This window comes from Lissotriton helveticus, chromosome 1_2 (assembly GCF_964261635.1).
Source record: "Lissotriton helveticus chromosome 1_2, aLisHel1.1, whole genome shotgun sequence".
Classification (NCBI taxonomy): domain Eukaryota; kingdom Metazoa; phylum Chordata; class Amphibia; order Caudata; family Salamandridae; genus Lissotriton; species Lissotriton helveticus.
In genome coordinates this window covers 411,478,474-411,493,107 of record NC_136058.1, presented here as the reverse complement: position 1 = coordinate 411,493,107, position 14,634 = coordinate 411,478,474, and the positions used below count along the sequence as shown (strand labels likewise).

The following is a 14,634-nucleotide window of genomic DNA, read 5'->3' as shown; positions in this document are numbered from 1 at the left end:
TATTCCAATCTGGGGGGCGTGATTACCTGCTAGGTCCCCTCCTATGGGTGGGACCCAGGAAGTGGGTGGATACACCCCCTTCCTTTGATCCAGGCCGCCCTGGCACGAGGGCTGGAGTGCCCCAGAACCGGTTTGGCCGGATTATGCAAGGGGCAGCCTTGTGCGCCCCAGGCAGGGTCTGGTTTCTTTCAAACCTCCCTGCTACAATACACTATCTCCTGTCTGGAGGGCGGTGACACCCTCCTGTGACAGGAAACCCTTTGTCCAGGACCCATTTGGTCGAGTTTCGGTCAACTGCAGGGGTCCAGACATTTGTCTGTGGCAGAGGCATCCATTTTGTGGATCTTAAGGTCTTTGGAGAAATTAACCGCATTTAGTAAAGGAACATGTCTTACCCCTCTAGAGGGGTGGAATGCCATCCCCGTCGCCAGAACTGGCGAGGGGATGGTATTCCAAAGCGTATGACACCTTACACGACATGTTTTGATAAAGCCAAACCAAAGTTGCTAAATAACCGCGAGGATTATAAGGCACTTAATAGTATATGGTATGGCATTATCCTGAAACAGCTTAGGGATTTGTTCCCGACGGCTGCAGACAGGCTCAGCTCATGCTAGAGCTCCATCTCACATAAAACCATGCACCCAGCCTCCAGGATTGGTGAGGCCTGACTATAGGAGTGGCTCACAGGTTTACATGTGTCCAGATATAGGTTTAGACATAGGTATACTATATCTAAGCAAGGGGTGTGTACACCACCTTACCCCAGCTGAGTGATCAGCCAGTTGTGTCAATTTAAGAACCAGCCAGGGGTGGCAAAAGATATGCTGCAGCCCCTGGTAGGCCTTAGTGGCTCCTATGCCCTGTGCACCTATAGTGCATTCTACAGGGGCTGACAAGGAGTCCATTTCCAATTGGTATGTGCCTATAGCACATGTGTCATTAATTTAGTGAGAGAACAGCAGGCTGGGGGTCTGATTAGCAGGCCCACAGCCTCAGTAGTCGAAAACCAGTGAAGCAAAAAGCAAAAATTTGGGGTGACCATAGGATAGCAGACCCTACTCTCCTACAACTTCCTTCCCAGAACAGGTTGTAAAGGCTGTGATGGTCACAGCCCACACCCAAACTGAGCCCCCTCCTGAAAAGGTTGGGAGAGTTGTGATGGCCACAGCTCAAACTCAGACAGATGATAGTGTTGTGAAGCCTGAAACTATGGATCACTCCACTCAGACAGAGAGTATTGAGGAGGAAGAGAAATCTCCCTCCCACCAGACTTTAGGAAAGGATCAGCCTCCTTAGGGAACTGATCTGACCCCTTGTGAAGAAACTGCCCCAGAGGTAGTCAGGCCTAGCCTGGCAGAACCCCTGATGTCAGTGGACCCTTCCAAGGTGGGACCCAGTCTGGAGCAGGTAACCTGCCCCTCTCTACCCTGCCTCAGTCAGCCCAGGGCTGTAGAGGTCAGGGAGGCCAGTGTTGGACCCCAAAGGGCCCCCTGTCCAAAAGAACCCCCCAATCAGCAGATTAAGGGCACTGAAGCTAGTAGTCCTAGCCAAGTGAAAATAAAACACACTCCTGAGGGATCCCCCTTAAAATTAGTTAGGGACCTCCCCCAGCTGGACACTGCTGGGCACAGCCAAACTTGGGACCTGAGGGCCCCAGACCTGACCTGTCCCTCCAGTAAGCCAAACAGAGGGACCCAACCTCCAGCTGTAGGTAGCCAGAGGTTGACCCTGAGAGCCCAAAACAACTCAGTCTTGGAAAGAAAGGCCTCTATGGTGGATGATGATTGGAGGAAGCTGAGCCCAAAATTAGTGGAGCCTCACTTCAGTACTCCATCTCAGCACCAGCCTTTTCCTTTGACAAAACACACCACAGGTAGAGATTCCCTATGGTGGAGACCCTCAGACACCCTTAGGGTGAGGGATTGCTTAGTGGACCATGAGGTAGGGGGTAACCATGCCAGTGCTGGTACTTCCTTATATGGCCACTCAGGCAATATAGGCTTACCTGGCAAGGCTAGCCTTATCTCCTTTCGTTTGGGGGGGGGGGGTTATGTAGGAAGGTAGATCCCTGACTATGGTTGCCCCCAACTTTTTGCCTGGTGTTTTGCTGGTTTTCTGACTTAGTTGACCTGAGGCCCTGCTATTCAGGACCTCAGGCCTACTGCTCTCTCTGTAAAATGGATTCCATGTACCCTAGGTACATATCTAATTGGATACTGAGTCACCTTATCAGTCCCTGTACAGTGTACCTTAGGTACCCAGGGCATAGGTGTACCCAGGGCCTACCAGGGGCTGCAGCATGTATTATGCCACCCCTGGCTGGCCATCCAAATCTGACACAACTGGCTGCACGACAGCTGGGGCAAGGTGGTGTACTCACCCTTTGCTTTAGATATAGTATACCTATATCTAACCCTAAAATGGACACACAGATCTCCTATCAGTCACTCCTATGGCAGGCCTTAACAATCCTGAAGGCAGAGTGCTTGGAATCGTGTGAGATGGTGCTCTGGCATGAGCTGAGCCTGTCTGCGGCTTTCGGGATCCATCCCTTAGCCGTTTCCATGATATCGCATACCATATACACTTAAGTGCATTATAATCCTCGCGGTTATATGCCAACTCTGGTATCGCTTTATCAAAACATCTCGAGTAAGGTGTCATACGAATTGGAATACTAACCCCTCGCCAATTCTGGCGACGGGGTTAGCATTCCACCCTTCTAGAGGGACACGACATGTATGTAACCCCTAACCCCGGTTAAAATCAGACAGAGCCTTAGCATCCACAAAATGGATGCTGCCACCGAGACACAAGTCTGCCCTCCTGCTGCTGGGAGTCCTCCCAGAGCAGGAGATAAGGACAAAGGGTTTCCTGCCAGGGGCGGTGCCAGCACCGTCCCAGACAGGGTTTGTGTATTGTAGGTAGGCAGGGCTTCAGAGGAAGGTGACTGCACGTGGCACCCCGGTGCTCACTGTGCATAGGCTGGCTGGAACCAGTTCCAGGGTCACTCCAGACCCTGTGCTGGGGAAAAGCCCGCCAAGGAAGTGGGTGTAACCACCCCCCTCCTAGTCCCACCCCTAGGGCAGGACTTAGTCGCGTGCCAGCCCCTTTTTACAGGATAAAGGTAGGAACTGGCCCCCTTCCAAATCAGATCATCTTTGAATCCTGAAACTACTTTCCACGAAAGGAACTCAAGACTTCTTCCTAAGATTTCTCCCTTGTGACTAAGGAGTAGTCACCCTGCATCCGCAGGCACCATCTTAAAGAACACTGCGGTCTGCTGCAAGTCTCTCCTCCGGATCAAGACTGCCCAGCTCGACGAGAACCGGCTTCCCTGGCACCTCTGACCTCTACCTACATCATCAGTCACGCTGAGATTCGTGGGTGTGACGAGACCTCGAGGGACCGGCCATCTTCAAGACTGCACGACTTCTGCACAGCAAGCCCGCCGAGTAATTTCCTGGTGAGTGCTTTGGGGTCCGAGAAGCCCCGACCCTGAGCAGCTCCAGCACCGAAGTGCAGCCTCCCAGCATCTCCACGATCTGCGTGGGGCCCTTCTGCTTTTTGCTGCTCACCGCGTTGTTTGGCTACTAGCCCGCTGGCTTGTGGCCTTCTGAACGACGCCCGACGACATCACTGCTGCTAGTCTGGTTGCTCCAGACTGGCCCTTGCTTCCCTCCATCGGAGAAGTACCCTGGACCCTCCTGGTCCGGCTAAGACGCAATTTTAGGTCCACCGCGTGGGCCTTGCATTTGCCAAGACTTGTTGCCCAATCCTGGGTCCAGCGACGTCGACAGCAAGAACCTTCGTGGGACAGCTCGCACCTCCATCCTGGTCGCCGACAACGCCTCCTGGTCCGAGAGACTGCAGAGCCCAGCAGCGCCCACTCACCTGACTGCGGTGACTTCGCCCGGTGCCATCCTGGTGCCCACTTAATCACTGGCTAGTGATTCAAGAACTTGGTCCCCTCTGCTTTCAGGTTTTCTTCTTCCCTGATCCAGGCTTGGATCCATCGAACTTTCCTTCACTGGTCGCCTGCCAGCAACTTCCTTCTTCCGGGCTCCTGGTCCGGCAACGAGATTCCCGACGTCTGTTCAGACCTATGCAGCTGCAGCCCCTGGGCTAGGTAACTTCGGCACTTCGGTGTCCCAGCATAGCCTCACTATCCTAGGGTCAGGATCCACTGTCGTTTTCTCCCTACCAGGTCGGGTTCGCCCGTGAACACTAACTTTGCCTTTACTAGCTTCCATAGACTTTGTCCCGCATCCCGCGTGAGAGTGCACACTCTGCACCCGCGTCCCCTAGGTCTCCTAGAAGTAATCTAACGATTCTATAGTCAAGTCCTAGCGATTCCAAAGCCTATTAGTACTGTACTTACCTGCTAGTAATTTCGCATTCCACTTTTAAAGTATATGGTTTTTCGTGCCCCTCGGGCATTTGTGTATAACGTGCTAACTTAAGTATTTTCGTAAGAGTTTTGTTGTGTGCCTAGCACCCTGCCCTCATAAAGAGTACAGGGTTGTTGTGATTCTAATAAATACACTGTTTATTTTCATAACACTTGTGTGGTGTCCTTTCACTGGGTGTTCAAGGGGTAATGTGATGGTAAAACAGCTGGCTTAACACGCCCTCTAGAGTCTTAGCCTTAGACTGCTCGTATCCATGCTACTAGGATAGCTGGTCTATAAGGTTGACTTACAACCAATCATCAATAAGGGTTGTTTGGACTGATATATAGTGATCACTAGAATAGTGAACACTGCACATCAGGCCAACTTCTCACACCACCCCTCAACACTTCCCCTACCCCCCCACCCCAACCTACCCCCCCGCTAACCTCCCACGCCTCAAACTGTGCCAACAACCCCCACACCATCCCCCCACCCCATACCTCAGCAACATTGAAGTACCTGTCGCGGCGCAGGCGATCCCGATCCTCCAACGGGAGGCCGGAAACCCACTACACCAATGGATCCCTCCCAACTACCCACCAAGTGTCGAACAACCCCCCACCCAGCACGTGGGAACGAATTCCGGGAGAAGGCCCGCTCTCTCTCGAGCGTCCCCCGACCCATAGTCCACCCACAAACAGTCATTCATGTAGTAGCTGTTCAAGTGGAATGCCCTTCACCATCATGGAGCCTCAGCGGCCCCTCGGGCCTGTAACAGTAGCCAAGGACAATGCGGTATAGGGTCTCAAGACTTCTGGGGGGAAGAATCTGTCGCCTCAGCTTCCTCCACCGTCTCCTCCTGGGGAGGCGGGCGCTTCTGCGAGCGCAACCTCCAGTTGCTCCTGCTGCGCGATCTGCGAGGCGTCTTCTTGGGCTCCGTCGTGGATGACGAATCCGAGCCCCTCCTCGGAGGGGTATGTACCTTAACACGCACTGTTTCGTCTGTCCACTCAAACACATCCTCCGGAGAGTTAAAAAATTGAGTGCGAGATTGAAATACCACTCTCAGACGGGCCGGATAGAGCAGGCCATATGGAATTTTCAATTCCTGTAGACGGGCTTTCGCTGCAGTGAAGGATTGACGCTGCTGTTGGACCAGTTTGATGTAGTCTGGGAAAATCAGGATTTTATGGTTGTCATACATGAGAGGGTCCTTGGCGCGAGCCTGTCGTAATATGGTGTCCCTGTCATGGGAGTTTGAGCGGTTTGGCGATCACAGCACGGGGACGAGCCCCGGTAGGTGGCTTCGGGATAAGTGCACGATGCGCCCGCTCTATGACGAAGCAGCGCGAAAGGGAGTCCGGCGGAAGCCATCCCTCTAGCCACTGCGTCAAAAAGGCCTCCATATTTCCCTTCTCACAATCCTCCGGAAAGCCCACAAAGCGCAAGTTGTTCCTTCTGGCCCGTCCTTCTGCGTCTTCCACCCGCAGCGCCAGACCCTTTTGGATCCCCTCCATGGCGGCGACCTTCTTCTTGAGGATCACTACGTCGTCCTCCACCTCCGTGATCCTGGTTTCAGTTTCCGTGATACGGGCGACCGCGTTGCGCAGATCTTGCCGAAGCAGGGTAACATCTGCTCCGCCCGCCCGCCCCTATCTTTGCATCCAGCATGTCCCTCGATTGCGTAATTGCTGCCATCAGTGCCGCATTGTCTGGTCCTGAGCCCTGGTGTCCTCCAGGGGCCCGGCGCCCCCACTCGGCCCCGCGAATTTATCCATCGGGCCCTGCTTTGAAGAGTTCCCGCTGTTGCCTCCTCTCGTCATTGCGCTCGCGGGGCCCTTTAACTGTCCGCAAGGGAAGCCTGGGCCTATAGGCTGTCCCCACTATCCACGCTCTGGCCAAGGATCAGCATCCCCAGCTGGCCCGACGAGGTCCGCGGCACCGCTTATGTCCTGTCAAGAGTACTGTGCCAATGGAGTTACTCCTCGCCGCCACACACCCCAGGGTCAAGCCAATGTATCGGGGCCACTTGCCGGAGACTGCGTTTCAATAGGCGTTCAGTCCCTCTGCCCCAGGGGCCACTGGGGGCGGCTCAGGCCTTTCACCGCGCCTCCCCGCGCAGAGGCCGAGGCACCAGCTGGATGTCGCACAGTCACTCGTGGGGAGTATCTCTCCTAGCCAGTATCCCCCACCGCGGTCCGGCACGACCGCCGAAGGGTGGGTCTTACCCCACAGGCACTCCGGTACCCAGGCCCCAGAGAGCTGGTTTCAGTACCGCTGGATGTAACTACCGTCCCCTGCTCCAAGGCTCCTGAGCCCCGCAGCCCGAAATCGCCGCCGAATGGGACTGGGTACGACCAGAGGAGCGTTCCCTCCCCCACTAGGCCACACAACACACGGCCACCCCCTACCTCCACAATCGCCGTCCGGGCTCCGACCTCGCCTCCTGCAGTCCGCCGGTTCGGCTCCCTCACCTGCCGCCAAGCCCCTAGCAGAGTCAGCTGATCATCGGCGGCGGCTCCACAGGCCTCACGGTGGGGGCGGCACCTCTCGCCCCTGTGCTCCCGGTGTCTCCTCACTTCCGGGCGGGCTGCCCTCAAATCTGGGCCCCGGCTCCGGCGCCCAACGCAGGCCTCACCGCCGTCCCGGCTCACACGGCTGAAGGAGGCAGAAAGCAAGTCTCCAGGGCTCCCAAATCGCCGTCGGGGCGTCCCCTCCTGCACCCGCGGATAGCCACACACTTTTGGGCGGAGGAGGGTCGGGACTACGCAGGATAAGTGAAAGGATATCTAGCGGCGGGACGGAGCTCGCTCAAGTCACGTCCGCCATGCTTGCCGTCTTGGCCACGCCCCCCGAAATGCCCGATTTTGATCCCAATCTCCATACAGAGGTTGTAGTTGATGCTAGCCCTGTCGGGTTAGACACAATCTTTGCACAGCACAAAGGAACGCAAAATGCCTGGAGACATATCGTGGTACATGCCAATAAGAGCCAGTCACAAACTGAACGTGCTTACTCGCACCCTGGGAAAGAAAGTGTGGCACTGGTTTGGGCTTGTGAATGATTTCCATGTGTTTGTGTATGGAAAGCCCTTCACATTAGGTGCTGATCCCCAAGCATTGTTGATGGTATTTGGCAATCCCACAGCAAAAATGCCTCTTCGAATTGAGCATTGGGGTTTGAGGTCACAAGAGTTACAACTAAATGATTCTTCTTCGTCCAGGGAAAGATCAGAAACTGGCTGATTATGCCCTCGTACCCCATGTAAGACAGTGGAGGATTACATCAAATTTATTGTGAAATCGAGTACACCAACTGCCATGTCTTTAGAGCAAATTGCCACTGCCAAGGTAGTGGCATGTCAAGATTAAAACTTGTGTAACCAGTATTCTAGACCTCTCACTAATGACAGCGAGTATATGAAGTTCAGAAATGTGAGATGAACTTTCAGTAACGCAGGAAGGCCTCATTCTGCAAGGTACACAGGTTGTTATTAACCAAAGTCTCTGAGAACAAGTAGTTGAATTTGCCCAAGAAGGAGATCGAGGAATAGTTGCCTCTGAGACTGCTCTCCGTGATCGAGTCTGGTTTCTGTATCTTGACAAAAGGGTCAAAAAAGAATTGAAGACTTGTCACATATGCAACTGTCTTTCATCTCAAGTTAGTCAGCAACCTTTGATTATATCAGAATTGCCCCATCATGCTTGGGAGAGAATTGCTATTGATTTTTTATGGCCCTCTGGATAATGGACATTATCTTCTAGTTATTGTTGATCAATACTCGGTTGGTAGAAGATCTTTCATGCACTACACATGAGCAGGGTTATTCAAAACCTAGATGGCATCTTTGAGACATGACTTGTACCTGCAATCTTCAAATCTGACAACGACCCACCTTTTAATAGTCAAGAATTCAAAAACTTTCGAAATCACCTCAATATAAAGAATCAAAAAAAGCACTCCCCTTTGACCCCAGGCCAATGGTCTGGTAGAACGCCTCATGAGTACTCTAAAGAAAGCTGTTCAGCATTCTACATTGGGGAAGCTCGACCTCGAAGGTGTTTTGAACTCTATTCTTAGAGGTTACTGTTTGACCCCCTCACTCAACCACAGAGGAACCCCCTGCAACTATCATGTTTGGAAGAGTCATGACAACCAAACTTTCCCAATGGACGGGGCTGGGTGTGACAGGGGATACATCTGCATGCTGATAGTCTTCTTGGGCTGGGAGAGAGGTGGTTTATACTTACATTTGAATAGGTTCTGTCCTGTCCTCACTCAAAGGGCTGATTTACCCCCTAGTGATTGTCTGGAGCCAGGAATGGGCTGCAAGGGACTGTTGCACACTTCTGAGGGTTCATTTGAAGTCACCCGTTCATCAAAGACATTTTTGAGTGTATGTACTGGAGCTCTGATCCCATGTTTTTAGACGCTTCTTGGGACTGGTAGCCAGACACTGTGGGCACTACAAACTGCTCATTGCCGTGAGGACTGCTGTGCTGTCAGGAGCAACAACCATTTCAACTAACTGCCTTGTTGTGTTGACCTGCTGCAGCTGGGCTGCAGGATGGACTACCAATTTGCAACCTAACTGTATGTGCTGTCTGCTGCCTGCCACCTCCTTTTGTGCCCCGAATGTGCTCTCCAAGGGCTTGTTTGCTTGCCCCCTGTTCTCTCGAGATCCCAGGGCCATCAAAGACCTTGTTGCCTCTTTTCTCCAAGACTTCTGCTGGGTGAGCCCATTTTACAAGGGCTAGCATGTCGCCAGTGCTCCCTTCTGCACCAAGGTAAAACTTTGTGCATTACAGGACTGTGCACCATGGGACTACAGTGCAGCGCTCTGACCAGGGAGGGCCTTTGTGCATTCTAGGGAAGTGTTCAATGTTTTACAAACCAGCATGTGGTGAGCGTTTTTTCTCCAGCGTGAACAGCGTTGTTTCGCCTGGAGGCATTACCAGAGAAACAAACATGTCCTTGAGCCAGCGTGTTCACTGCAACTGAATTGTATTGTGAACCTCACCCCCGGAGTCTGGCAAGATATCGCCACCGTCAGATGCCACCAAGAATAAACTAGTGTGGCCCCTCTGGTCGTGACACTCGAGGAACAGCCCCCTGAAGACTTGTACTGCTCTGAGATGGTACAGTGCAGCGTCTAAGGCTGCAGAGCTACAGGAGCTGCACAAAGCCTTCAAGGCAGGCGTTTCGACGACACGTTGTTCTGTAACATGCGGCGGGCCAGCATTCTGAGGCTCGTTCCAGCCAGCCTCGCCCTCTGGTTTTAACGCGTATACTGCACGAAGCTCTCCACGCTGGTTGACAACATTGTTAGCAAGTTACAGATGCCCTGAGGACAGTGACCATGCACCCACAAAGGTACTGTGAGGCGGGTTGGGTCCAGAAGAGTGGTAAAGCTGCCCTGCTCCCCTTCACGGGTGGCTTGGTTTCCCTTGGGCAAAGAGACGCGATTCGGGCGGCCCCAGCGGGCTCCAAATTCGCAAGAGCGTGAGGGGCATTTCTTGTTCAGCATTGTCTCTGCTCTGGAGATGACCTCAAGAATGGCGCAGGGCTGTCCATAGAGGAGAACTTCTGGAAGACTCAAGCTCAGTTACTGTTTAGCGTTTAGTAGGTGCTCCTGCGCCGTACGTTTGGTTTCTAAATGCAATCACTTCAACCACGTTCAAGACAGTTACCGTATGAAGTGTAATAGGAGCTCAGGTGCGCTGTGACCTATGTTTTCATAGTAATCTGTGTTTTTCTCTGTCAAACCTGCATTATTTGCACTAACGGTGTGATTTGAGTCATTTTGGTCTTCTTTGATTTAAAATATAGAATTTATTTTTACATAACCCTGCGTGGATTCCCTTTTGTGGTTTACTCACAGTGTTGCTGCGCGAGTGTGTTGCACAAATGCTCTGCCTGCTCTGCGCCAAGCTACCAGAGGGTGAGCGCAGATTATCTCAGGTGTGTATCTGGTTTACCCTGACTAGAGTGGTGGATTCTGCCTGGCTTAAGTGCCTACCCTAGCCAACCAGAAACCCCATGTCGAAAAGTGGTTCTTGTGAATCACTTGCTTTCCCAGCATGCTCCTGCTGCAGGACTAGGTCACCGCAATTTGTGTAGGAGGACTAGCCACCATTTGTGTCTCAAAGGGAAGTGTGATTCTTTCTCCTAGAACTTCCATTTTTTTCCCCTGAATTGTAACTGTTCACTTCTCCATATTATATCAATGCAGCTTTTTCAAGAAATATTTTCTTCATTTAATTTTCAATGTTTTTTCTATTTTGCAGAACAACAATCACATCTAGAAAATATTAATGGAAAAGAAAGCCATAAAGGTTCCGGAGGCAAGATGAATATAACTCAAAATATCTACTTAAAGAAACGGCACAGAATGCACATGAGGGAGAGACGCTTTGCTTGTAATGTGTGTGACAAAGGATTTATCAATGAGACACTTCTTTTGAGGCACAAAAAAGGACACACCAGCCTCAGGGCATATCCCTGCGGAACGTGTAAAAAGTGTTTCACTCTAAAGGGAACTTTTTTACAGCATCAAAGAACACACACTGGAGAGAGGCCTTATCACTGCACAGTGTGTTCCAAGCACTTTGCTTATAAGAAAGGCCTTGTACGGCATCAACGTGTACACACAGGAGAGAGGCCTCATCAAAGCGTACACACAGGAGAGAGGCCTCATCGAAGCGTACACACAGGAGAGAGTCCTCAACAAAGTGTACACACAGGAGAGATGCCTCATCAAAGTTTACACACAGTAGAGAGGCCTCATCAAAGTTTACACACAGGAGAGAGGCCTCATCAAAGTTTACACACAGGAGAGAGGCCGTATCACTGCACAGTGTGTTCCAAGCGCTTTGCTTATAAGAAAGGCCTTGTACGGCATCAAAGTGTACACACAGGAGAGAGGCCGTATCACTGCACAGTGTGTTCCAAGCGCTTTGCTTATAAGAAAAGCCTTGTATGGCATCAAAGAACACACAGTGGAGAGAGGCCTTATCACTGCTCTGTATGTGCCAAGAGCTTCACTCAAAAGAAAACTCTTCTTCAGCATCAACGCATACACACAGGAGAAAAGCCTTTTCACTGCACCATGTGTGAGAAGAGCTTCAGTCAAAAGGCAAATCTACTACAGCACCAAAGAAAACACACAGGGGAGAAACCTTATCATTGCACTGTGTGTGAGAAGAGCTTCCGTCAAAAGGCGCATCTACTAAAGCACAAACTAATACACACCGGAGAGAGACCTTATCACTGCACTGAGTGTTCAAAGTGCTTTTCTCATAAGGCGACCCTTGTAAAGCATCAAAGCGTACACACAGGAGAGAAGCGTTATCACTGCACTGAGTGTTCAAAGCGCTTTTCTCGTAAGTCGACCCTTGTACAGCATCAAAGCGTACACACAGGAGAGAGGCCTCATCATTGCACTGTGTGTTCAAAAACCTTTTCTCAGAAGAGAAACCTTGTACTGCATCAAAGAACACACACAGGAGAGAAGCCTTATCACTGCACTCTGTGTTCCAAGCGCTTTGCTGATAGGAGCGCCCTTGTACGGCATCAAATTGTACACACAGGAGAGAGGCTTTATCACTGCACTGAGTGTTCAAAGCGCTTTTCTCGTAAGTCTTACCTTGTACTGCATCAAAGAACACACACCGGAGAGCAGCCTTATCACTGCAACAGGGTGTTCCAAGTGCTTTGCTGATAAGGGATCCCTTGTACTGCATCAAAGAACACACACAGTAGAGAGGCCTTATCTCTGCATTAAGTGTTCCAAGCGCTTCGCTTATCAGGGATCCCTTGTACGGCATCAAAGCGTACACACATGAGAGAAGCCTTTTCACTGCACTGTGTGCGAGAAGAGCTTAAATCAAAAGTCAAATCTTGTAACACCAAACACACTGGAGAGAAACCTTATATCACTGCAAAGTGTCTTCCAAGCCCTTTTCTTAGAAAGAAAGGCCATGTATGGCATCAAAGTGTACACACATGAAAGAGGCATTATCGCTGCACTGGGTGTGGGAAGAGCTTTACTGGTAAGGCACATCTTCTACAGCTCCGAAGTTTACACTCCAGTGAGAGGCCTCATCGCTGCACTGGGTGAGAGAAGAGCTTTATTCGAAAGGCACATATGCAACGGCACCAAATAATACACACTAAACTGAACCCTATCACTGCACAGTTTATGCCAGGAACTTCACTCAAAATGAACGTTTCTACAACACCAATAAATACAAACTAGATCCATTTTCACTGTAACAATCTTATGTCCTGCTTACCCCAAAGTAAGTTTTACTGGAATGTTGCAACTTAGCGAGGGCTTATAGTCATAAATTCCTAATGGCCAGGGTTCCCTGTAGGGAGCGTACATTTAGTGTAATAACCCTGAGTGCGCAAACTCCGTTGCGAAGCGCATGCACTGCATACATCACTGAGGCACCATTTGCAGCTCTTGCTTTTAAAAAGCGAGCAGCGTGGAAAAAAAGATCTCTTGCGTGAAGGAGCACAGAGAGCAGATCTTGGGCCTAGCCACATACCACCGTGGAAGAGTGGAGAACGTTGCAGCGTGCCGCCTAAACGGCAGGTAACAGATTGCCGAGGGTCACAAATTGTGCAGCATGTTTCTTCTTCGCATGCTGTTTGCTGCACTAGTTTCTGAGAAAGGTTGCAGGGCTTTAAAGGCAGCAGTGGCTCTCCGGGCATGATCCGCGCCTTGCAGATTAATTTATTTTAAAAGTCCATGCACTAATTAGCATTGTTCGGTATTTAAGGGCACGATGTACAGCATACTGATGTTTAAGTCCCAGCTAAAAGTGTTCAAAAGGCAAGCACTCCGTTCATAATGGTATGCCTGTGCTAAATTTATTTAGAGAAGTCATTTCTGACCCTGCCGCAAGCATGCTAAGGCATATATGTCCCCAGTGAGGCAGCATCATTCAGATGAGTCATCTTCCCGGCCTAGACCTGGGCTCTGTAATTGCAGCTCTGGTCACCTGTGAAGCGTGATTGCGAGCAGCCATACAAGAATGTAAGGAGATATGATCGGTAACCAATCAAATCCTCGTGTTATTTCTTTATAAATGTGCTGAGTCTTTCTCACTGCTAGTTGATTCTATTGTATCAACCGAATATAGGATTCATTTACCACCTCGCTCACGCCATTACATGAGGGCACAGCCGCAACGCTATCACACCGCCTTACAAAACACACACTAAACTACTACTTACACGTCAAACAACTTTTAGCTCACAGCCAGGGCTCTCAGCACAGACCCCTATTCACAGATGCCAAAGTCCCTACTCGCCTCTCGGAACGGACTTGCTTCCGTCTTCAGCCCAGGTGCCGCTCGCTCTTTGTGGTGCGTGATTACCGTTGGAGCTGCAGAAAGAAACGTGGGCTCTTTTCCCTTCACATCATACCTTTTATCACATATGTTTAAGAGTTAATAGTTGAACTGTGTTTATTGCAGATGTATGTAGACCTCTTTTCCTCAATAAATCCTGCTGTATCTTGCATTGCAATGGGTTCGAGTCAGCATTCTGTGCATTTAAGATCCCCTCCTATAGGACTCACATTTATTTTTTTGTCACTCTGTAAGCTCAGGCTTCGGTAGTGAAGAGCACTGCCACAACCAACTGCAAATCAGCTAACCCACTGAGCAGCCCCTTATCTATTAGTGCCGCCAGGTATAACTTAATTTACCTCTTGTAAGGAGTAAGTACTGTGTCCAGACTGATTTTTTTTTTATTTCTTTTTTCATCCCAGTTCTTTTTTGCTTATCTCATTCGAAGAATGCAAAATACAACAAGACTTAGGGCAGGATGTACCAGCATCAGGAATACCGATTTCCTATTTGCGATTCTCTATGAGTCGCAATTTGGAAATCGGAATTCCTAATGTATGAAAGCAACTCTTTTGAGTTTCATTAGCGATTGCTAGCGAGATTCAAATAGACCTACCTCATGCATATTAGTGAGGTAGGTCGCAATTTGAGACCCATTAGGAATCACAACCATCACAGAGATGGCAGCCTGCTGAGGTCAGCAGACCACCATGTCTATGATTGGGTTTTAATAAAGCAGTCTGTTTTTTTTTTTTTAATGCAGCCCGTTTTCCTTAAAGGATAATGGGATGCATTCGTTTAATTTTTTAAGAGTAGACAGTGCGGTCCGTGGGACAGCCGCCTACTGTTAAAAATATTTGTTTTTCCATTCTTCAAAG

At 50.4% G+C, this 14,634-nt stretch overlaps 1 protein-coding gene across 2 annotated transcripts in view; it reads left to right on the top strand.

Moving 5' to 3' along the window:
- LOC144806772 (uncharacterized) overlaps positions 1–13,911 on the top strand; it is a 155,157-nt gene extending 141,246 nt beyond the window's left edge. For both annotated transcript variants that reach the window (XM_078673000.1, XM_078673001.1), the window contains one exon: positions 10,685–13,911. In XM_078673000.1, the coding sequence (XP_078529126.1) occupies positions 10,685–12,117 (1,433 nt within the window). In that variant the 3' untranslated portion in view covers positions 12,118–13,911. The remainder of the gene's footprint in view (positions 1–10,684) is intronic.
- Positions 13,912–14,634: the final 723 nt, after the last annotated feature.